The 23,376-nt window shown below is 40.1% G+C and overlaps 1 protein-coding gene across 3 annotated transcripts; it reads right to left on the bottom strand.

Annotated features, from left to right (window-relative positions):
* Nucleotides 1-1,575: 1,575 nt before the first annotated feature.
* axin1 (axin 1) lies at nt 1,576-23,072 on the bottom strand. 3 transcript variants are annotated; one of them, XM_063472184.1, is made up of 11 exons: nt 22,906-23,072; nt 19,922-20,893; nt 14,704-14,844; nt 14,010-14,106; nt 11,019-11,156; nt 7,375-7,898; nt 7,122-7,286; nt 6,658-6,906; nt 6,161-6,268; nt 2,985-3,134; nt 1,576-2,890 (listed from the first exon to the last, which is right to left on the bottom strand). In XM_063472184.1, the coding sequence occupies exons 2-11, from the start codon at nt 20,815-20,817 to the stop codon at nt 2,764-2,766; spliced, it is 2,595 nt and encodes an 864-aa protein (XP_063328254.1). In that variant the 5' UTR covers nt 20,818-20,893; nt 22,906-23,072; the 3' UTR covers nt 1,576-2,763. The 3 variants fall into 3 exon arrangements, with proteins under 3 accessions (XP_063328254.1, XP_063328255.1, XP_063328256.1); XM_063472185.1 differs by having other exon boundaries at nt 7,381-7,898; XM_063472186.1 differs by lacking the exon at nt 6,161-6,268.
* Nucleotides 23,073-23,376: the final 304 nt, after the last annotated feature.

Here is a 23,376-nt window from a genome sequence, read left to right as displayed (position 1 = left end):
TGCAAAATAGCATGGGTGCTTGAAAACCTATCAAGTCCCCTAATGCAAAACGATGCAGGCAGGAAGACTGACTCAGAACGACTGGAATATGTTTGCAGTCTGTCTGCATTTATAAATTAATTGGCAGATACAGTCAGGTCCATAAATATTGGGACATCGACACAATTCTAACATTTTTGGCTCTATACACCACCACAATGGATTCCAAATGAAACGAACAAGACATGCTTTAACTGCAGAGTGTCAGCTTTTATTTGAGGGTATTTACATCCAAATCAGGTGAACGGTGTAGGAATTACAACAGTTTGCAAATGTGCCTCCCACTTCTTGAGGGACCAAAAGTAATGGGACAGAATAAGAACCATAAATCAAACATTCATTTTTTAATACTTGGTTGCAAATCCTTTACAGTCAATCACAGCCTGAAGTCTGGAACACATAGACATCACCAGACGCCGGGTTTCATCCCTGGTGATGCTCTGCCAGGCCTCTACTGCAACAGTCTTCAGTTCCTGCTTGTTCTTGGGGCATTTTCCCTTCAGTTTTGTCTTCAGCAAGTGAAATACATGCTCAAACGGATTCAGGTCAGGTGATTGACTTGGCCATTGCAAAACAGTCCACTTCTTTCCCTTCAAAAACTCTTTGGTTGCTTTTGCAGCATGCTTTGGGTTGTTGTCCACCTGCACTGTGAAGCGCCGTCCAATGAGTTTTGAAGCATTTGTCTGAATATGAGCAGATAATATTGCCCGAAACACTTCAGAATTCATTGTGCTGCTTTTGTCAGCAGTCACATCATCAATAAATACAAGAGAACAAGTTCCACTGGCAGCCATACATGCCCACGCCATGACACTTCCACCCCAATGCTTCACTGATGAGGTGGTATGCTTAGGATCATGAGCAGTTCCTTTCCTTCTCCATACTCTTCTCTTCCCATCACTCTGGTACAAGTTGATGTTGGTCTCATCTGTCCATAGGATGTTGTTCCAGAACTGCGACGGCTTTTTCAGATGTCGTTTGGCAAACTCTAATCTGGCCTGCCTGTTTTTGGGGCTCACCAAAGGTTTACATCTTGTGGTGAACCCTCTGTATTCACACTGGTGGAGTCTTCTCTTGATTGTTGACTCTGACGTACATACACCTGCCTCCTAGAGAGTGTTCTTGATCTGGCCAACTGTTGTGAAGGGTGTTTTCTTCACCAGGGAAAGGATTCTTTGGTCATCCACCACAGTTGTGTTCCGTGGTCTTCCTAGTCTTTTGGTGTTGCTGAGTTCACCAGTGCGTTCCTTCTTTTTGGGAATGTTCTAAACAGTTGTTTTGGCCACGCCTGATGTTTTTGCAATCTCTCTGATGGGTTTGTTTTGTTTTTTCAGCCTAATGATGGCTTGCTTCACTGGTAGTGACAGCTCTTTGGATCTCATCCTGGCAGTTGACAGCAACAGGTTCAAAAAGCAAACAGCACACTTGAAATGAACTCTGGACCTTTTATTTGTTCATTGTAATTGGGGTAATGAGGGAATAACACACACCTGGCCATGGAACAGCTGAGAAGCCAATTGTCCCATTACTTTTGGTCCCTTAAGAAGTGGGAGGCACATATACAAACTGTCATAATTCCTATACTGTTCACCTGATTTGGATGTAAATACCCTCAAATAAAAGCTGACAGTCTGCAGTTAAAGCACATCTTGTTCGTTTCATTTGGAATCCATTGTGGTTGTGTATAGAGCCAAAAATGTTAGAATTGTGTCGATGTCCCAATATTTATGGACCTGACTGTATGTGTCAGTCTTTGCTAATCTGAGTGTGACTGCAGTCAGTCCAACTCAAATCGTGACTGCTTAGCCCTGTTCAAAAGGCAGAGGAGATCAAACGTGGTCACCCACAGGTTGAGGGTGTTGCACCACTGGTGGCTTGTCCATAACTACTTGCAGTCCAACAGTAAACAAATTCAGTGCAATCAAACTGTTTTTTTCTAGTTGCAAGAAGGTTGCCATCCTACTTTTACTCAGGTATAATCTATTCTGTATTGGACTTTTGAAATATATTCTTAAATGCATTAATAAAATGTGACATTACTGCACTGGGTTGCAGGAATGGGTTCTTTAGAAGGTCTACACCGAGTCAGTAGTATATAATATAACGAACAAGCAGTCTGATTTAATGCCTCTAAATAAAGTTCTGAGAAGTGAAGTATTAAAAGCACTTTGAAAGTCACAAACATTAGCGTCCAGAGGGCTCTTACAATTAATGAAAAAAAGAAAAAAAGAATCAACCCTATCGAGGATTCGGATCGTCTTCACGAGGGGCAACGCTTCAGCTTTAATTAGGTTTAAAAGTAGCAATTTAAATACTTAAATAGATAGAAAATTTTTGCTGTATTTTAACACAAACTGTACACATCTGGTATCAATACATATAAAAATTACAAGTGCAGTTATTTTAGAAAGGAAACCCTTTGATAAGTCATTATCAAAAATACGTAGCATTAGTAGCACTTTTTGTTCTTGTTTTCTAGTAAACTTTACAATGCTACATTACACTCCAAAAGATTTTTCTTCTTCAAGTCCAACTTCACTGCAGCCGTGATACAGAAGTCAATGACCACTGCTATAATCTTCTGACTCTGGATCCACCTTTGCAGAATCACTTTTTTCTCTCCTCCTCCTTATCCATTCTCCTTTGTAAAGCACTTCCTCTTCACCATCCACTTGCTCCTCAGTCCATCATACGCTGGCTACTCGGCTCTCTCCTCTTTAAAATTTAGTCAACTTTTTCTACTTTGCCAATGATCTTCTCCTCAAAGATGGGCAGGATAGCATCATCTTCACGTACCTCTTCGAACACCACCCCACAGTCAAACTCATCGCTTACCTTCTTGAAATAATACCTAAAAAGAGAAAAAAAATAATACAAGGTCAACTTGACTTTCTTTGATACCAGAAGACACCCCACATGTTACCCAGTAGCACTGTGAGTCTCACCTGTAATTTCCTTTCTTTGTTAGCAGTTCTTTGAACTGACCCAGCGTGACAACCCTCCCTTTGACAGAAGTCCTGTAAGGTATCAGCTCCTCACAGAAGTAGTACGCCACAGTAATGTTTTCACATGGCTGCTTTTTAGTAGCTTTATGTCTGAAAAGAGTAAAGAGAGGATTTTTTTTAGAACATTTGAAGTTCTCTCATGTCCAAAGCTATGTAAAACATTTTTCACTTAAAAAGACACACAGAGGGAAAAAAGTCTACTTTGAATAGAGTTTGCTGAGACTTAGAGCAGTGACAATTGTAAGTTACTCAAAAAATCACAGCAATAGATGGAAGAACAGGGGAAAAAAAGACTAATTGAATTCATGGACTGGAAAGGAGGTTTACATTTTTGCTACAAACTTGATCAATTCTATAACTTGATTCAAGTTACGGAAAGTTTCAGATATAAACTGATTTTTGTCCGCAATTTATAGCCTGTGATTTCATGATGAATCAAGGCCAATAATCACAGCTGAGAGATGTCAATGAATAAACAGCTATCACTAGTCAACACGTTACTGTAGGAGTGCATTTACATAGCATCGCATCCATCTGGCCTCTAACAGATGGCAAAATGCAGGTGGCCGTTTTTCCATCGATCTAAACACACAGCTTTCATTAATATACATACATTGGTTTTGATGCATTCATATTAATACATCTCTGCTGCATGATTTCTCTTTTCTGCAAGAATTGCGGATGCAAATTAAGCCTGATATTCACAATTTGCTTCCAAAATCCTCATCCTTGTGAGTCACAGCTGGTCATGCAAACACGACACGCATGCTTTTGGATTCAGTGTCACATTTACCAAAGATGTCATTATCCACCTCAAACATGCTCCCTCAAGTAAACATCCATAAATCTAGTTAGAAATCACAGAAAGATTAGAGAGAAGATACTTATGACTCCAGAATTTCTGTGAGAACCAAGCCTTTAAGCTTCTTTAATAAGACACTTCAAATAATCTAATAACAGTACACAGCACAAAGAGCATAAAAGCTTCCAAGTCTGAAAAGTGAAGAAAATCTAATCTGTAGAAATCTGAGGCCAAACTGCTTTCAGCTCTGACCTCAGTAAACACTTTCCTGATGAGTTTAGAGCAGCGGTGTCAAACATATGGCCCGTGGGCCGGATATAATTGTATCAGGCGAGTGAGATAATTTCATATGTCAATTATTAATGGCCCACTGGTATGTGTGAGCCGAATCTTCAGCCCTGCTGAGAATCCAGGAAGGAGTGGGACTTTATTTTGATGGGCACACCATCCAGCCAATCACATGCAAATCTTTATGTGAAACAGAAAGGGGGGGAGACGTTCTGAAGCCAGCCAGTATAGGCCAGTATAGGCATACAGGCCAGGTACACAGAAGTAAACTCAAAAGTGTCGGGAAGAAGTGAAGAAAGGAGTAAAATGTAAAATGAGCATCATCAAGGTGCATTTCAGTGATATTGGAGACTGCAAAGCTGATTGCAGAATTTATTAAATTAGGAGCTGCCTAAGGTGATTCCAGTTTTTATTTTGAGCCATTTTCCACCGTGGAGGACAAAAGATGTTAAACTTGTCCAGGCCTTAAACCTCATGTGTGTTCTCCATAGTAGGAGAAAATGCATAAAAACACTTCCTTGAAAGCAACTTAATTTATAATACTGTAGCATGTAGCACAGAGCAGTGGCTCAGTGTCTAAATGAGTCTAAAAGGCCTGAATGTGCACTTGAAGCCATTTATAATTCTTAACTTGTTTGATCTGCTGCTCACCACAAACAAGCACAAGCAGACATTTTGGACTTTTAACTGTATTTTCATATTTTTTGCAGCTTTTCCTCCCTTGTGGCCATTCATACTACACAAACTAATTAAACAATAAATAATCAAATGACAGAATAGTTTCTGCTTTTCACTTTCTACTGTAGACATTTTTTTACGACTACAGCTGAAAAAAAAGGACAGTCTGGGCAATGAGCTGACAGAACTTGTTTTGTAATTTTATACATTAATTTCTTACAATTTAAGTCCAAAGAGTCATGCTGACAGATTTCTTTCTTTGTCGCAGGAGCCTTTTCGTTATCGTGTAGAAAAACGGACATGGAACTTCTTTACACTGACAGGAAGGCAGAGTTTCACTGGTCCGGCCCATTTAAGATCAAAGTGGGCTGTATGTGTCCAGCAATGCAAAATGAGTTTGACACCTCAGGTTTAGAGGCTCCGTCATTTTGGGTCACAGTGAATAAAGTTCATTTTGTAAAATATGGCCCATCTAAAAGGACTGGTGGATTCTCCAGTTTATGCTCATGTGCTAATGAATCGTGAATAACAAGTTCAGTTGCAAAATATTAAGATGGTGATGACAAAAACGCTTTAGAAGAAAATAAGTGACAACAGTGGCTACGCCCAGCTTTTATACTGCCAGTGATGCAGGGTTTCCAGTATATCAGAAATTATATATTTATTATTTAGAATTATATATAATTATAATTCCTAAATACTATTATTATTATCCTATTATCCTTCATATTTTCTGTATTCCAATTTTGCTGTCATCTTTAAGTAATTTTTTTAGAGGTGCGTACTCGAGTTACGGAAAGGTCTGGTCAGTAAACGAATCCCAGTCCTCGCAAATCTAACAGGAGGATTCGCCCACTGGTGGTGTCACGTAATCTTTCTTTCATCTGCAGTTCTCATGCTCTTTCTCATCTGTTAAGCAGCTATCAGGCAGTCAGACATCAAACAGAAATACGTGTTTCTCAAATAACATCAAAAACAGATCCTTTCTGTAATACTCTAGCTAGTCTGACGCTCCGGGAACACAGAAAACACACAGTCCTACTTCCTCTGTGATCTAATTTTTTTTTGGTCTTCACAGAAACTAATCACCAAGAAATCTGATGTTCTCAGCCTTCAAGTCTGATCAATTTATTTATGAGCAGTTGAGGAAATGATAAACCTTATACCATGAAAATATTCTTCCCATTGGCTGCCACATAAAGTTAACAGTAAAACCACTGTTATTAAATCAGTAACAATACTGCAAAAGGGCAGTACTGCAGGAAAGTGCTATTTGTCCATTATTTTCCACTGACTTAACATGTCGCATACAATGTTAAAAGCTATTTGTGGAACACAGTGGACGTACTCGGGCTCGGAGAGCTCGCTGTCTGAAACTGCAGGTACAACGCTGAGCTGAGGGAACTGTGCGGGCCTGACTGCTGTGCGACCCCTCTGGATCACCTCCAGCACATACCTGAGAGACCAAAAAACCCCAGTGGTTAGACACAGACCAGCTTAAAAAAAAAAAAAAAAGAGGTGCACGGGCTAAAGATTTTCACTAGATAACAGGGAAAGGGCTGGCTTTCTCTTTTGTGGCTTAACTAATATTACGATCGGTGACATTTAAACCCTTTTCAAACCGTTTACACAAGCTTGTCTGTGCCTTTTAATTCTCTTTGTATTTGATAATATATCTGAGATTTCTATCTGCTGACAGCCAGCAATGACTTAGCTCCCAGAGCTGAAGAAGGGAGCAATTGTCACAAGTACAACAGAGCAGGGTACAGATATGGCAGAATATTATATTCTTTGGAAAAACTTAGGAACTAAACAAGTGGACATGAGTCATATCTGTTCTTTTACCTTTGCTTAGGCTGCAATGTTCCGGACTTCATCTTCTCCTCCTCGAGTCGCCGGCAAACCTCCTCCAGCTGAATGAGGGGGCTGGGAGCTGGGTTGGGCGGCATGGTGGGATCCTGGATGAAAGGGTGAGACGGCTGCACACTGTTCCGCAGCTGGCCACTGATGCACGGATGCATCGACCCTGACCGCTCTGTTGAGCCGAGGCGGGATCCTTCATGTCCAACAGTCCTTTTGGACCCAGTGGTGCTCCTATGATAAAAAACACATCAGCAATTTATTTAATAAAATAAAGAAACATGCTTATTTTAGCTTTAGAATTCTTACTTGTTCATGATACACTAAAAAAAAAAAACACTTGAGCACTGGTGACTTATCGGCATGAGCACATGTCTAAAATGTTTTAGTTTTATTTAATTTAAAAAGGAAAAAAAATGTATGTTTTCTAATAAAAGGTAATCACTGACCCATATGGGCTTCTCTTATGTTGAACCATTTCTTTCTGTCCTTCCATCAGCCACAAAAGGATCTTCTGGTTTTTCTCCATCTCCTCTCCAGGCCCCGGCATGTCATAAGGCCGCAATTCCTCACCTCTCTTGAATGCTCTTTTACACTGGGTGCCACCTCTCCCGCTGTAAAATAGAAAATAAATAACCGATAAGTAGAAAACAACAGGTATTTTTCATGTGTGAATTCAGTTTTTCTTAGTTTGTTCCTTACATGTACCCTGCATAGTCCATGGGGTTGGATCCCATGCCGTCTGCATAGCTGCGAGACTTTGATCCGTAATGACTTGACTCGATGCTCCAGGGAAAGCTCCCATGCACATGCGTGACTAAATCAGCCTCCACCTGCTCTTTGGGCTTGCCCACGCTTGTGTGGTGGCTATGGTGTTTGTGGTGGTACAAGTGGCTAGTTTCTCCCTTGAAACCGTGCCTGGATGGATGTTTACCCTGGCCTGGCAGCCCAATCCCTTTTATCCCTGGGAAACCGTCTGGTGAGCGCAACTTTGGAGAATGACGGCCGGTTCCCGGCGACTGGCAGCCCGGGGTCTTCATGACTCGCTGCACGTGGTCGTCCAAGATGCTCTCTGGGTTTTCTTCATGAGCATCTCCGACAAAAGGACCGCTGTAGGTGTTGTCAGCATAGCGGGGGTTGTAATTCTGTGAATAAGCACCAGGGGGGAACCTGTGACTGGATAATGATGTTGCTGTGGCCATCATGACTTCGTCAGCCTCCTCTTCCTTTAGCACAAACACACATACACACAATGTAAAAGATAAAACCTTGAAATAAAAATCTAAATAAAGCTAAACACAAGATATAACACAAAGAAAACACAAAAAAGGCTAACCTAATTTACAAATAATGTATATATACTCATAGCATGGGTTACAATGAATGTTTAAATCATATAGCAAAGAAATACAAAATATGTAAACATGCATTTTATTTATTCACCAGCTATGTTCCATGTGCACTATCAGCACAACTGATGCTATTCCACCAGGCTGCAGCTGCAGTACCTATTTCAACCTGCAGATGGCAGGTTTAACCTTAAGTTGAAATGTGTGTTCTCGTTCTTAATGCAGCAGTTTGGAGACAATCTATGAATACAACCGTTTCAGTATGCAAATAGCATATTTCTGTGGCTTCATGTCATGACAAGTACAACTGCTACAGCTCGAGCGCTGACTGACTGGGACAAAACTCTCTGACAGACTCGTCTCCAGGGGGATTTAAAGGGTGGGGTGCTGCAGGCTTCATAATAGGTTTTGATAAGCAGGCACTGTAGGAAGTGCAGGACGTGCAATGTTAAACGGAAAGAGTGAATGGAGAATGCCAGTCAAGAACTGCATGGTTATGTTGTTATTCCTATATGGCCCAGTATCTCCCGCCTCTGTTAACAGAAATACTTTATTCTAAATGAAATACTGACACATAACAAATCATCATAACACATTACTAGATTTTTTTTAATGTAAACTTCTAGGAGTGTAATGTCTCTAGAAATCCACACTTGAGCTCGAGCATTTTAATTTGATACTCGTGGTTGAAAATATAAATCCCTATCAGAGATTATCGATCATGACAGGATCACGAATGATATATAATTTCCCCTCTTCTAACTTGTTTCCACATAATACTTGATGTGAATGATCTTTAAGCTTAGCACTAGCATGCTTCACTACTATACAATAAGGCCCCATGGCTATTTAAACGAAGCAGCATTAAGCAAAGGGCAGATTTACATGAGCACTTTAAAACTATTTCTCCACCTATTCAAACACATGCTGTTTACACCAAACCAAAATGTGCACCTATTTACAACAACGGCTCTTGACTTGTGGTTAAACTTAGCTAAACTGATGACACAGTCATCATGTAATCCTACTGCCCCCTGTAATCGCAACATAAAAAAAACCAGCTCAACAGTCATGCCAGTAGGTTGTCTAGGGCGACAGTAAAGACCTTAAGCATTCAGTTTCACCCTCATAATAATATATTCATCATAATTCCCCGGGGAAATGTGGATAAAGAGAAAACATTTTATTGTAGGTGGAGAAATGAGCACCATACGCCTTTTATTTTGCCTCCTGTATAAAGTCAGGAACATTTTGGCAGAGAAAGAAGGTAAAGGAGAGAATATGTATATATGGAAAGACAGATTTTACTTTTCATTTTTAACCAGCACAAGCTCAAACCTTTCATGCCAGTTATGTCAATAATTAAATAAACCTTCAATAGATCTTCACTTGTAAACATGCCAAACCATCTTTTGAGCGCTGCCTCTGTGTTCGCCATCCTCTTACTCCAACTGTGTGAAAAGGAAACTCAGCCTGTTCCTACATGCAGTTAACTTTCTCATGCCCACGGCTTTCTTAGATGCAGCTGTATTGCAAAATATGACCCACGCAGCCAAATATTTTTTGGCAAGTTTTTAACAGAACAATGAAGAAGAGACGAGCAGATATTTCAAGGAATCAATGAGAGCCCTGCTCACAATCTTTTGCCAATAATTTACTTACTCCGTACAATAATTACATTATGTGAAGTCCTAATCAAATTTTGTGCAGAATGCATGACGGAACTGTGGAAAGCTGAAAAGTTGCATTGTCATGAAATCAGATTTTGGATTTTTTAACAAGATGGCACACTCTTAAAAATCTAATGTTATGCTACAGACATCATAACTATATCACATTTTAATGCTTCTGATATCATCATTTACAAGCTAAAACCCAAGCTCACATTTCCAAAGTATTACTTGATGAATGGCGTCCTCGCCTCCCGTTTCCACAGGCCAAACCTTCAGCTGTGTGATGGCACCTTCTTTCCTTTCATAGCTACCCACATAAATTGCCTGCCTTGAGACTTAATACTTGGCACCGTACACTGAGGGAGATTTCATTTGTGGTTTCAGGAACCATTTCATCAACATTCAAGTGACATCAAACAGGCGGCTCACTGTTCCAGGCTTACAAGTGGCGGCATGTGCAGGTGCTCCATCTGATTCACAGACAAAGCCAGATTGCTGACAGGCCAAGGACAGAATTCTCCAAGTGATTCATAATGTTTTTTTATTCCCTATTCAAATGGTTGGCCTCATTAATTTCATTAAGGCCAGGTGGATTTAAGTCTCCTTTGTTACTGAAGACTTAAAGCTCAACGGCCGAGCACACACCTCACAGTCTGGCTCAGAAATAAGCATCGGTGGTATCTACTGTTACACTTCAACCAGCAATCTGCTTTTCAATAAGCTTTCACAATCTATTCAAGTATTCTTTTATTAAAGTAAACCAAACTTAGTAAATTGGGAAAACAGAGCTCTTTGATTTTACCATTTGCACTATGAGGACTTTAAATTTGATCTTTAAAACCAGCCCTTCATGTTGCAATCACAAATAATCTCTGACTCAAGCTTTGCAAATGAAAAAATGTTTTAAATTTAGTTCTTTAGGTCACTGTACTGCATTTTTCATTATTAGCTGACATATTACTGATGATATAGCAAATAAAAAATAACTGTTCCTTTGCCCCAAAGCATTTTTTATTTTAGGAACTCATACTTTAATTTCCCCTATCCCCTCATCACTAAAGTTCTTCAGTTGTGTTACACAGTAGTAGCAATATTCAGCTCCTAACACTTCCTCACATGACTTGAATGTGTAACCAGTAGCTCTGCACTGTTGAGACTATCTTAGAGGTCATTCAGTGAAAACGTGGTTCCATTCAGCCTGAACCTCTGTAGAAACCGCTAAAGGATGCTTCTTATTCATATAAATTAGACAGAATAAACAAAATACAGCATCTGATTGTTCTTTCAATAGTACACGCTTCTTCAGAAAACGGAGAGAACATACCAACTGTACTCTCTTCAGTCGTTCCTCTAGTTTCTCCTGAGCCTCCCTCTCTTTCAGTACACCCTCCAGTCTCCTGATCAGCTCTGCAGCAAACCTTTCTGGCTCCACGTGTATATCCTTTGGAATCCGGTTTGGGCGCTGGAGAAAGAAATGTCAAACTGTAAGAAATGCTGCATTACTGTCAAAGCCACTTCAGCAGTCCCAGGATGTTTTCCCACCTTGGCCTCCAACATCCTTTCAGCAATCACATTAAAGTGCTTAAACATAAGCAGGAGGACAAAAAACTAGATGGTGTTGAGTGTTAAAAACACCAAAGGGATAATAAATTTAAGTATTAGCGAATGTGCCACAACTTTACAACCGAATGTCACTAAAGCTGATGGGCTTTTTTTCCAGTATGCTTCATTCACTGCTGTAAATTCTATCAAGGTAATGCATTCTGTGTGACTCTTAAAATGACTTAGGAGTTAACCTTTGCATCAAATAATCTTAACCTTGCAAGCCTGAGTATTTGCTCAAGACTGATTGGTGTGAACCATGAAAAACCCTGAAATAAGTATTAACGGTAATTATTTCTGCAGATCTGGGTTTGCTCCCCAGCAGTAGGGACTCACCAGTTTGGTATCTGAATCATTTAGTCTTCAATCCAGTTAATAATATTTAATTGACAAGTGTCTTGCCATATTGTACAAAGAACTTTTACAGAAGAATGTCAGGGCAGCACAACCTTAAGCTTAGGAGAGGTTGACTGATGGAAAAAGACAATGACAGAAAGAACATAAGTACAAGAACTGAATGGTAAAAATACAAGAAATGACCAGACGTTAATCTTATTGAAGTTTTAAGGCATGAACTAAAAATATTAATGATAATTTTAATGAGCTAAAACTGTTTTGTTGGAATAAAATGGTACAAAATTATTCTTCTACATCTGATCAAATTTGTGCAGCAATGACGACATAAAAGTAAGATAAGCTAACTCTTAATTGTCATTGCACAGTCATACCTCGTACAATAACACAACGGAATTGGAAAACTGTCCCATGTCGGCACTAAACACAAAAAAACACAACACAGTAAACCTTAAAGTGCAACAAAAGGTATGAATAATAAATTAAAGAATGAATGTTCATTGTGCATTATTGCCCCCCACAAAAAAAGCCCAATGAGGTAGCTAATCAGGTCAGCTGTTAGCACTGATTAGGGCCATTGTCCTGTTGTAAAAGATGTTGTTGAGTCCATTTGTGTAGTTCATATATTTAACTAACATAAAGATCAAACCACATTTCTCATAAACACAGTTATCTTAGAAATACAATCACTTACATTATTTTACTTACTTACATTATAATACATATATTTGATAAAGGTGTCCTTGTTTGTCAGGACATAAAGAGATTTAGACCAGATTTAATAACGGCCTCATTCTACAGATATGTGACAAATTCAGTTTAAAGCAGGAATGCTTGGTCCCTACAGTGGGGGGGGGGGGGGGGGGGGGGGGGGGGGGGGGGGGATCCACCAGAGCTGTTATGCTGCGGGAACATTTTTCTGGCATAGCTGGGCCCAACTAGACCCCTGCTTTTCCGGGTGTTCGTCTTTCATGTCTGTCATGATGGAAGTAGTCTGCTGAATTGAAAGACAGTCATGCGTAGGTCTTGTGGGGGTTGCGATGAGTATCAAAATGATGTAAAACATATGCTTTTGCTTTTACCATAGGCATATTTAAACCTTATTAACCGACTGCAGATTTAAAGCAGCACGCCACAGTCACAAAAACTCTAAATGGAGGCTTTGGGAGAACTCACCAGTAGAGTTCCTGGGACCTCGAGAATTAACACCAATGAGCACTAAAGCTGTTGTGCCAGCATGTATTAGCCCAACACCTTAGAAAGACAGTTAACGTTGTTTTTTGTCCTTTTAAATAGGGTTTTAAATAATATTAAGCATAATTTCCTGGTAATTTAGTTGAAAAACAAACAATATCGCCTCATCTTACATCATAAGTATGCTGTACTTTTAATACGGCCGGATTATAGAATGGCCCAAATCTGCCCAATTTATACATATATTATACTGTAAGTAGTTTTAAGTGCAGTGCAACTAAAAAGGACAATGGAGTAAATACCTGGAAGATAGGGAAGTTTAAGTGAGTATAGTGTAGTATAGTGTACCCACCATGTAAAAATGGGGGAAATATTGCTCGCTTTTCCAGTATTACTAAGTATTTAAAATTACACACCACTTCAATTTATTTCCTTGTTTGATTGTTTTTTTAGTGTACCTACCTTTAAGTATTTGTATGTTAATATAATTACATTGTCATTTCAAATAAAATAAATTCTACTGAAATTCTACTTAATTACACAGGAACTGCAACTTTAGTCTTGGGTTGTTTTATAAAGTGTACAATTTCTTCTCCTGTCAGTGTATGCAATTATACTGCAATCTTACCTATTCAAACTGTGCCCCCCGATTTGAATCCAGTAAGTGCAAAAATAACTTGACAAGAGACTCATCTTTAAACATATTTAAAACATAATCTCTGTTTTTTCTTATTAAGAAAAAACTGAAGAGTAATTTGTTAGGGGTAGAGATTTGGGCTCTTCTATATAGTTAATCTTACATCTTAATGAGAGGCTGGATGAGGTATTTTAATTTGACGCTTTACTCCAAGGCCTAATTAGAGCTCGAGTTTCCTACCAAGAGAGAGCAGGAGCTGCAGAGGGAGGCATCAGGCTGTCACAGGGAAAGGTTCATGTCTACTAGGCTTCAAGCGCACGCAGCTTAGGAAAGCATCAAGCTGCATTTAGACAGACTACTCTTTCACCATCAGCTATTCTTATACTCCATCACAGGCCCCGCGACACAGCAGAGCTTAAATATGCACATCTCCAATGGCGGAGCAGAGAAAAATAAGCCAGGAACCGACAGCTAAAGGTGTCGGGGCAGAAATGGAGAGAAAAGGGAAATAACCCATGAATAACTCACTGGAATATGAGGTAGTGGCACTAGCCCATTTGCTCTGGCACTTTCATGCATCTCGCGGCGATGCTGCTTGCGGTATCTGTAGGGTGGAACCCCATCTCTGGAATTAAACAAAGACATTTTCATAAAACATGCTCATGAATAAACAACAGAGGCAGCTTTGAAATTGAAAGCTTTTCACAGAATTTGTGCCTAAAATGAACACCTAGAAAGTGATTAATTAGTAAAGCAGGACAGGTATCCTCACAGGCTAATAGTGTCCCTTCTGCACAAGCGGCGTTGCACATTATGGTCACATATCACATGCAGAAGGGTGTAATTTTATATATGAATCATTCTGGGGGTTTTTTCCCGTTCTGGAAGTCCTGGATCAATTAGCTGATAACAGCCTCTAATCCATTAAGCTTCAAAAACATTTTTGTCCAGTTGTGCATGCTTTGAAGCTTCGTTGGCTGAATCCCCCAGTGTCATATCTGCAACTAAAAGTCTTTATTTTGCATATCTTCATTCAAAAGCACACAACTGGCTATGACTTAAAAACACTGAAATCCAAGTTGCACTAAAATATATACTATTCCCACATATAATAGGATTGGTGAAGGTAAAACTGTCATTCCCCTAAAAGTTGTAACCTGCATAGCCTTTTTTATCTGGTACAACTGTGTGTGAAATGTTTGGATGAAGCCAAAATACATACACACTGCTGTCCGTAAGGGAAATGGTGTCTGCGTCACTGGACATGCTCTGTTGCTCACTGTCATTGGCGCTGGTGGCAGGAGCCATAACATGGCCAGTGTTGACGTAGTACGGGTTGATTGTCTCCCGACATGGTGCATGCCTGGAAAAATGAGGGGGGGGAAAAAGAAAGAAGAAAAAAACAAAAAACAGGACATGCTGAGAAAAGGTTAACAAACAGAAGTAGAGATATGAAAGGCATCCTCATAATAAGACGGACAAAAGTTTTTTGGATGATTTCTAAGGTGGTTAACATACCAACATAAACAAGATTAGAAATGCTACATCTTGTAAAACACCAGTCTTCAGGCCAAGAATCAGTTGAACTGAGTGCATTAATGAAAAGTCAGTTTTGTTTTGTTTTTTGTGCAGTATAGGCAGCAGTGTGCTGTCTTCACAACTTTGAAGCAAAGAATAAAGGAGCAGAGGACATACAATTTGCATATAAAAAACAAATCAATACATGAATGAATATTTGTTGATTGATTGACATTTTATTTTGTTTTGTTTAACTGACTTTGCCTCAAAGTAAGGATGAAGTAAGCAGGATGGATAAAATCTATGTCACTACACTCTGGAGTTTATTTGTTCCTGCTATTTATTTTCTGTAACATACCCATTTAAATGTTTTCCATCTGTCAGAAAGCTCTACTATGATAACAGAACCTGCAGCTCTTTTAGCTGGATGAAGATTTCTATCTTCAACCACAGGAATGAAGCTAGAAGAACATGAGAGTCAGATTTGCTTAATTTTTTGCCATTGTTGGCATAAGTGAGATTGGATTTAAGTTCATATAGGCCCACTAATTATACAAAAATTAGGTCATTTGCAAATACTATACAGAGTTTGACAGTGAGCCTAATACGAGTTTATATCAATCCCCTGACCCCTCCTGACCCCTCGTGCCACCTGACTGCCAGTGATTCATATCTGAAAAATGTCTGGCACAAGGAAGCAGAGGCTTCAAAGGCCATAAACAGCTATTAACTGCGAGTTATGAGTGACTCTGTTTGTTCATACAGTGTAAAAGTTTTTTATTTATTTTTGTTGCTGCTGTAATATCCTGTCTTCTATCTCTTTGGCATGGCTTACACAAACAGGCTCACAACCAGAGTAAAGTAAGAGCAACAGAGAGCAAGAGAGGCTAGGAACAGCATTTTTGATAGCATTTCAGCATGTAAAATTCTACCCAGCCACTTTCGTAAGCCTGTGACTCAAATGCCCTGTGGCTCAAATCAGAGTCACAGGGCATTGGGGCCTATTCCAGCTGTCATAGGGCAAAAGGCAGGGTACAACCTGGACAGACCACCAGTCCATAGCAGGAACAGAGATATAACCATTCACGCTCACATTCACACCTACAGACAATAATAGGATCACCTTACGTGCATGCTTTTGGAAAGTCGGGGGAATCTGGAGTACTTTGGGAGAACACAGAAACTTGGAGAACATGTAAACTCCAGATGGCCTGACCGAGGATCTTATTGCTCTGAGGCAACAGTGCTGACTGCTGCACCATCATGCCATACTCTTCAAATTCAATACCAGAGTATTGGACAGTCAAATGTCGGTGTCAGACAGATCCAGATGCAATTTTTCCTCATAGATTTAATGAAATTTAGGGAAACTTCTTTTAAAACCTTTTACATTTTTAGAAAACCTTTCTATAAATGAATTATACATGCAAGACATCAATACTTTCTTTTCAAATTGCAATTTCCTGAAGTCCTTTTTTCCTTGTTAAGAGTACAGAGGGGCCAGAGTTCAAAACAAAATCACTGCGCTCAACTTCATTAACATTTAGCTTATAAATATGTTATAATTATGAATAATTAGAACGCCAGGTTAGCAAAGGGCTAGTACAAGTATAAAAATTGCATTCTATCAAAACCTTTAAACTGGTATGTGGTAACATTTTTGATACAACTGAAAGAAGAAAAGGTGTTATCTGTTTACTGGTTTCTTAACCCACCACCTCTGTTCAATGATGGTCATTCACTGGGTACATAGATGCTTTCTTTAAGGCCCCAGTATACCCAGCCCAATTGTCACTTTTCTCGCCACTGCAACATCGTCTCAAATTGCAGTATTCTCCTGAATGATAGGTGTCGCAACTCAGATAATACTGGCACATAAGTACTGATATACAAGGAAAATAAACCAAAACCAGAAGCAAAGATTTGATTTTTTTTTTTGCAAAGTTTTCGCCACAAATTCTCAAGTTTTCAAAAAGTTGCAAAATCTTCCTCTGTATATCTGTAAGTCTCAGAGCTTCTGTGCTGGAATATCATGAAAGTGGCCGTAAAACCCGACGTGATCGTACACTCGTGTCTTCAACCCAGCTTAGGCGCCCGGTTACAAAAATGGCAAGGTACACGACCTGACTGGCTGAAGCACCACAAAGATTTTGGCATGCAACACATGAAGTTACGTCAAACTCAGAGCACGACACCCGCGATAGTGAACGTAGGGCCAGTGTCACCGACACTGAAGACTCGTCTCTTCGCTACATTCAGGAAGAAAGCATGGGTGGCACTGGCAGTTCAAGATTTTAACTTGAAAAATGCAATACAGTATCTCAGTACCTCTATCTAACTTACACAATATAAAAATTGTGACTAATATTATTATTCCACATGCAACTCAACTTTACTTAAGCCTGGAGATTGTGTGAGGTGGCTTTTAATATTACTCAGAGGCAACAACAACTTTCATTAAAATAACAAATATAGTGAAGTTGTGCCTTTGAAGTATAACTTTAACTTTAATGAGAACAAATCTGACTTGTTCACATTGCAAAAATCTCCCAAAACATTAATGCGCATAAAGGCTATTCTCTTTCAAGTCATCTCATTTCTTAAAGCAGTTCTGAAAGACTATTTAATGTCTCTTGTTGCCCGTCTCTGAAGAGATCTGACAAAACTGCTGTAAAATTTAGTTTCACAAAAACCCAATGGGTGATGCTTTAAAAATGAAATGCTTTTTTGTAATTCTGGCCAAATGCTTGATTGCTGAAATAATGATGTGGAAATAAGCTCACAAGTGTGTTTCAATCACAACTTAAAACCTCTTTATCAGTTGCAGTGTAGATTTTCACCAGTACATGCCCGAAATGCCTGTGGCAGAAGCTTTTTTTTGTTCCTTTCTATATTTTGGATAAGATTTCAAACATTCATATCCTCCAACAGAGCCTTTTGCATTCAGCAATCTGCAGATATCAGCTAGTAAGAGCCTAGGTGCCCACAGTGAACGAATTTGGAAAGAAAGGGTAGTAGTCATGCTCACGCTATTTAACTGACCAAATGGTTATCGGGATTTTTTCAGTCACAGATACATAGTACAGGGCTGTGTTCAATATTGCTGCAACAGAGAACTTTCTATCTGTAAGGTATTCTATGTTCGTCAGCTGATGTAAATTCCTGTCCCCACCATCATACCGCTGCTACTGCAGGAACAGAGGTCAAACATGGCAACATTTTTGTAGTCTGACAGTGATGCAAATTGAAAATTATACATAACAGCAAATTAGGCAATTGCGTTAAAGTCTTACAATGTAGCTATTTACGTTGTAGCGATAACCGAACAATGCTACAAGTGCTCCTTGTGAGATTTCAACAGTGACGCACGCCAAACATGCTTCTGTTGGCCATTTTTACTGCAAGAGTCCTTAACCCTCTGCTGAAGCCGTAACCTTAGTTCACACTAAGTTTTAGAAGTTGACTTCCTATCAGCCCTTGTAACAAAGTTTCTGTTTCTAAGCTGCTTTTTTTAATTTAACAGGATTATAATTTCCTTTGCCTTAGAATCATCTAGATCCTGGTCTAAATACTCAGAACCTACCAAAGCCAATAAAATATCACTTCTTTCTGCCAGTCTCTCGACTGCTGTATGTTGGAAAGTTTCCATGCATAAAATATCACTGAGATCTACCCACATATATCCAGTACAATCTGTAATATAACAAACCCTAAACCAAAGTTTTCTTTCCCTTGATACAGCTCAGAGCTATTAATTATCAACACTATTATACATATTTAAAAATCAAGGAAAAGATTACCAACAACCTACGGCCAGCCTATACAAAAAAAAATAAGAAAGAAATCCAAGTATTGCATCAGTAAAGAGTTGTCTTGTTTGATTAATCAGACTTGGTCTTCAGTGGCATTTCCAGTTCACTCATGCAGACATTACCAAATATAACAGCACATAGCTATAGGTAATTTAATAAACCACCAGGTCTGTTCAGCTGTTAACAATGCAATCAGAAATATCAGCACTGGAATAAATACTGTGAACAACAAGAGCATGTGCAGGAGCATGACAGGCAAACACAAAACAGTATACCTTGACTCAACACTTGACTGGCACTAAAAAGCCAAGACTTTGTAGACCTGCACATGGGTAAGCAGCTGATGTGCTTCAGAATACAAAAAATGAACTTTGTCCCAATTCTAAATAACACATTGCACTTTTTATTAGCATATTTTCTTTGACTTTAAGCTGCACTATTGACGATTTAATGTACTGAAAGCTTGCAGCAGATGTGCAAACTGAAAAAAAGATCATATAGGATTGTGCATTCCAACATGTCATATTGTTGTGAAGATTTTAATATTTTTGTGAATTAAAATTCAAAAAGGATCCCTACCTTAAGGATCTATTAACAGCCCTGGCTAACACTAAAAAAAAAACGTTTGGGAGCTCTAGACTAAACAGTCAAACATGATTTTTGCAATATTTTATTATGAAGCCCTCATATACAGAGGAAAGGGAAGGCAAAGATTACAAAGTCCAGGGTCAATGATTTCGGAAGAACTCCTCCTTAAACAAAATCATTGTTTAACTCTTTCAATACAAAGTCTGTTCCAGTGCCTAAACAAAACACATGATTATTAGAGCGCCCTCACAAGAACCACAGAGATTTCTGCTGCAACCTCCAAACAGTCGGTAATGCAGCCTTATTATCTACTGAGATTTGTTCACCACCATAAGTGCAAATACTTAAAACTCTCTTCACACACAGTCTTTGCCGTCTCCTGAGCTACACTCACAGTCACATCAGCCCAAGTGCTGGTGTGCAGTTTCAGGGCTTTTTTATTTTTCTAATTCAGCAGTTTGCAGAGAAATGCTGTGCAGCTAAAACTGAAGTGAAGCTTTTTCGATTGCTCTGAGGATTTACCTGTACTCGTGACTGTCCTGGAATCTTGTGCTGTTGGCAACTCGTTGCTGTGCCGTCTCCATCAGCAGCTTCTGAGTAAGACGGCTGCTTGGCGTGGGGTCACACTCAGGCAGCTCCTCTGGTCCTTGGTCGCATCTCCATTCCTCATACTCCTTTAAAGGTGGTAAATAGCTCGATAGCCCCTTTCCATTGCCAGAAACCAAGCTCTGGTCACTGTACAACTTTGGGCTTTCACCCCCTGTCCGTGTGTATTCCAAATATAGGTCAGATTTAAGGAATAATGGATAGGTATTTTCCTCCATCATAGTCTGTATTTCAGTCTGAGCCTGATCAAACATGGCAGGATCAATGTGAAGCTTCATCACACAGTCTCTGATGAAGGCCTTTGTAGCTGGTTTGATCTGTCTAGAGACAATCCCATTGTTGTCCAGGATGTATTTTTTGTATATCAGCTTTGCCAGTTTCACCTTCTTCTCCTCAGTAACCTCACTGGCTTCAAGTTTCCGAAAACCACTGCAGGCAAACCAGAAGTCCAACATATCTGCACATTCCTCTTGCTTGAGGAACGTCCTAAACAGCAGGATGCCATCCTGGTCATCCAGGAGAGAATGAAGAGATTCCGCCCACTTTAAGTAGGGTGGTGTTGGCGAAGCGCTGCCCTCCGGCTCGTAACCCAGGTCCAAGTCAGATCGCCTGGGTGTAGCCACAGACGGCTCACATTTGAGGCTCTCATTCTTCGAGGAGAAGCCGAGGTTGCTGTGCTGGCGACCATCACTGCATATGAGCTCTCCTTCTTCACCGGGGACAGGAGGTCTGGGAGCATCCTCAGTGAAGCTGCCTCCTAGGTCTGCTAAGTAGCCCCGTTTGTCGCTTATGCTCATAGTCCCAGCATCCATATACCACGTCCCCGTAGAGCCCACACTGCACAACTATTCGATCCAGAATTCTACTTATGCCACTGCAAAAGAACTCCTGCAAGGAGGAAAGTTTATAATGAGATGCAGCTTCAACACGTCATAGAAAGGCAGTCTTTTGCTACTCAGTGACAGGGCACTAACAGTGTAACATTGTTGTGAGGTTTTTACAATGCAATTTATTCCACACTGAGAAATTCACAATCAATAGAATACCAATGTGGTTGTTGGGCTTTTTTTTTCGTTTTGCCGGATTTTTTTTAAAACAGGTAAATAAATATCACTTATTTCTGTGTAAGCTTTTGAAAACTACTCTAAAGCCCTAAAGCACATTGATCTCACATTTGAGTCATGTCCAATAACACAGCCACAGGAAAAATCAGTACAGTGGTACTTTATAATCATAAAAGCATAAAGTGAAAGAAAAGCATTCATGCGCTGGGATCAGATATTCGACATACAATCTGCAAACCTGAGCAGAAATCGAAATCTACAGCTATTAGGCCTTTAATATGCGCCGAAAGTCTAGAGGCGCATTTTTACTAGACAGCAGTATGAATACAGTGTAGCAAATGCATATCATTAGTTCACACATCTATTCCAGTTTCATTCAAATTAGTATTGGAAGGGTGAAAATTCACTTGGGGTTTACAAAATTAAATTGATAATGAAGCAGCCCAAGTCTATTTCCCACTAGCTGACATAGCAGTACTGCAAAAGACACATTCTACATCCTTATGCCATATTCTCGTTTTATATGATACCCCCTGGTGTTAGGGAAGGACCTGGGATGGTGTATCAAATGATTTTAGGGATCAAGGACACATCTTAGTCTTTGTGTAATAACCAAGTGTGCTGCTTTTTTGCTGAGGAACGACACCGTAGAGCCCGGATCTCCACCTCTACGCAGTACGGACTGCTTAGCTTATGGCTAAGCTTCCCAGATACTGTGTCAGGATTCAATTTAAGGTCTAATGCAGCCACAGCTGACCCTTTAAATTCACATATCCACAGCAGCAGCCACTACTTCTTGACAGCTGCAAGCAGATCCAAATCACGGGTAGAGAAGCTGAACACAAATAGCCCTGACTTCAGCCTAAATCACTTCCCAATCGAAATCCCAGTGCAGCCTACTTGTTGACTAATAGGATTAAATATAAATGTTGCCAAATTATGATTTCAGAACAAATGACAGGTGGGTTTACTCTAGCAAGATCACCCTTCCCTTTAGGGCACACCCACTCTCTTGTCTGTTTCAGTGCTGATACAAATCTTTTTTTTTCTGATTGAACAAAGGCTGTATGAAGACAAAACTGGCAGCAGCGGCTCTGCTCGCTGCAGAGCCCTGGAGTGTGAGCAGCACGTGCACTGTGCATCAGGCCAGATGTGCTGGAATGAAAATTAGCCCTCCCCTCCAAAAAACGAGCGTTTCAGGCCTATTAACGATGCTGGTAGGAATAAATCACCCAGGCAAATTGCTGCTACCTGTAAAGACGATGCATCCGCGTATTAGTATATAAATGAACGCTTCTGTGCTCTCAGGTGTGCGGCTCCGGCGGAGGTATATTTAGAAGAGATTCCATACAATTTCCGCCGGTCAGAGTCGAGTTAAAAAGGGGGGGGAAATGACCCTTTTTTCTGAAACCGTGTCAGTTGGGTTGTTCCTTTGAAGTGAGCCTCTCATCACATCCATGTCTTGGCCTCTCCAGAATGAGCAGAACGACAGCGAGTGGGGGAGGGGAGCCAGAAACAAACTCCACACACACACACACACACACATAGAGGGGGAGAGCGAGCCAGGCCTATCAGCAGCCGACCGACAAGTGCACAACTTTGTCACACTAATAATATCTGTGGTGTACCCGCTAACAGCTGCTAAACTAAACACACAGCATAAGCACCCGTAAACATTTCCCCTACCGTCAGAGGACACAGAGGGAATCCCAGCAACCATTTCCGAACACATTTACAATCAGCAAAGCAAAGCGATGGTATATTTCCCCCCCGATTACCGCAATCCCAATCTCTGAGCAAGGGGGGAGCCATTAAAAAAAGTGACATATACTTAACCGGTGAAAATCTTTCTGCTTGCGAGTGCATCGGGCTATCGGACCGACACGAGTCCCAGCCGACAGTGTCATTGTTGCGAATTGCAAGAGTTTAAAAATAACAAAGAAAGCAGTCCGCTCTCCGCCTCTCCATGGCTGTCTCTCACTGTCTGTATGGAGCTGAGGCTACAGGAGATGATGCACAGCGCCTCGCCCGTTCACTTCACAAACTGCCGGTGTTAAGCTTCGGTACATGTGGTACACCGATTTTTCCTCTCCACCCGCCTCCTCCTCCCCTCTCTCTCTCTCTTTCAAGTGGTGAAATACATGAAAATTCATGCATAATGCACAGAAATACGACATAACAATACATTTAAAAAGTCAACCTAAAATAAAACCGCAGTGCAATACCACTGATTAACTGCTACATGCATCAGCATCACTGCGCACATTAAGCTGAAAAGCCTTTTTTTTTGTTGTTCACATCAGATCT

Source organism: Pelmatolapia mariae, linkage group LG4 (assembly GCF_036321145.2).
Source record: "Pelmatolapia mariae isolate MD_Pm_ZW linkage group LG4, Pm_UMD_F_2, whole genome shotgun sequence".
Classification (NCBI taxonomy): domain Eukaryota; kingdom Metazoa; phylum Chordata; class Actinopteri; order Cichliformes; family Cichlidae; genus Pelmatolapia; species Pelmatolapia mariae.
Note: the sequence above shows the minus strand (reverse complement) of the source record. Positions and strands in the feature narration are given on the sequence as shown.

What these genes read in the sequence shown, in the direction of transcription:
- axin1 (XM_063472184.1), bottom strand. Translation starts at nt 20,817, where the DNA reads ATGGATGCTGGGACTATGAGCATAAGCGACAAACGGGGCTACTTAGCA. An exon ending in GACTGAAGAGAGTACAGTTG is followed by an intron (nt 7,899 to 11,018) that starts GTATGTTCTCTC and finishes TTTGTGCTAAAG; the next exon opens with GAAGAGGAGGCTGACGAAGT. An exon ending in ATGGACTATGCAGGGTACAT is followed by an intron (nt 7,287 to 7,374) that starts GTAAGGAACAAA and finishes TCTATTTTACAG; the next exon opens with CGGGAGAGGTGGCACCCAGT.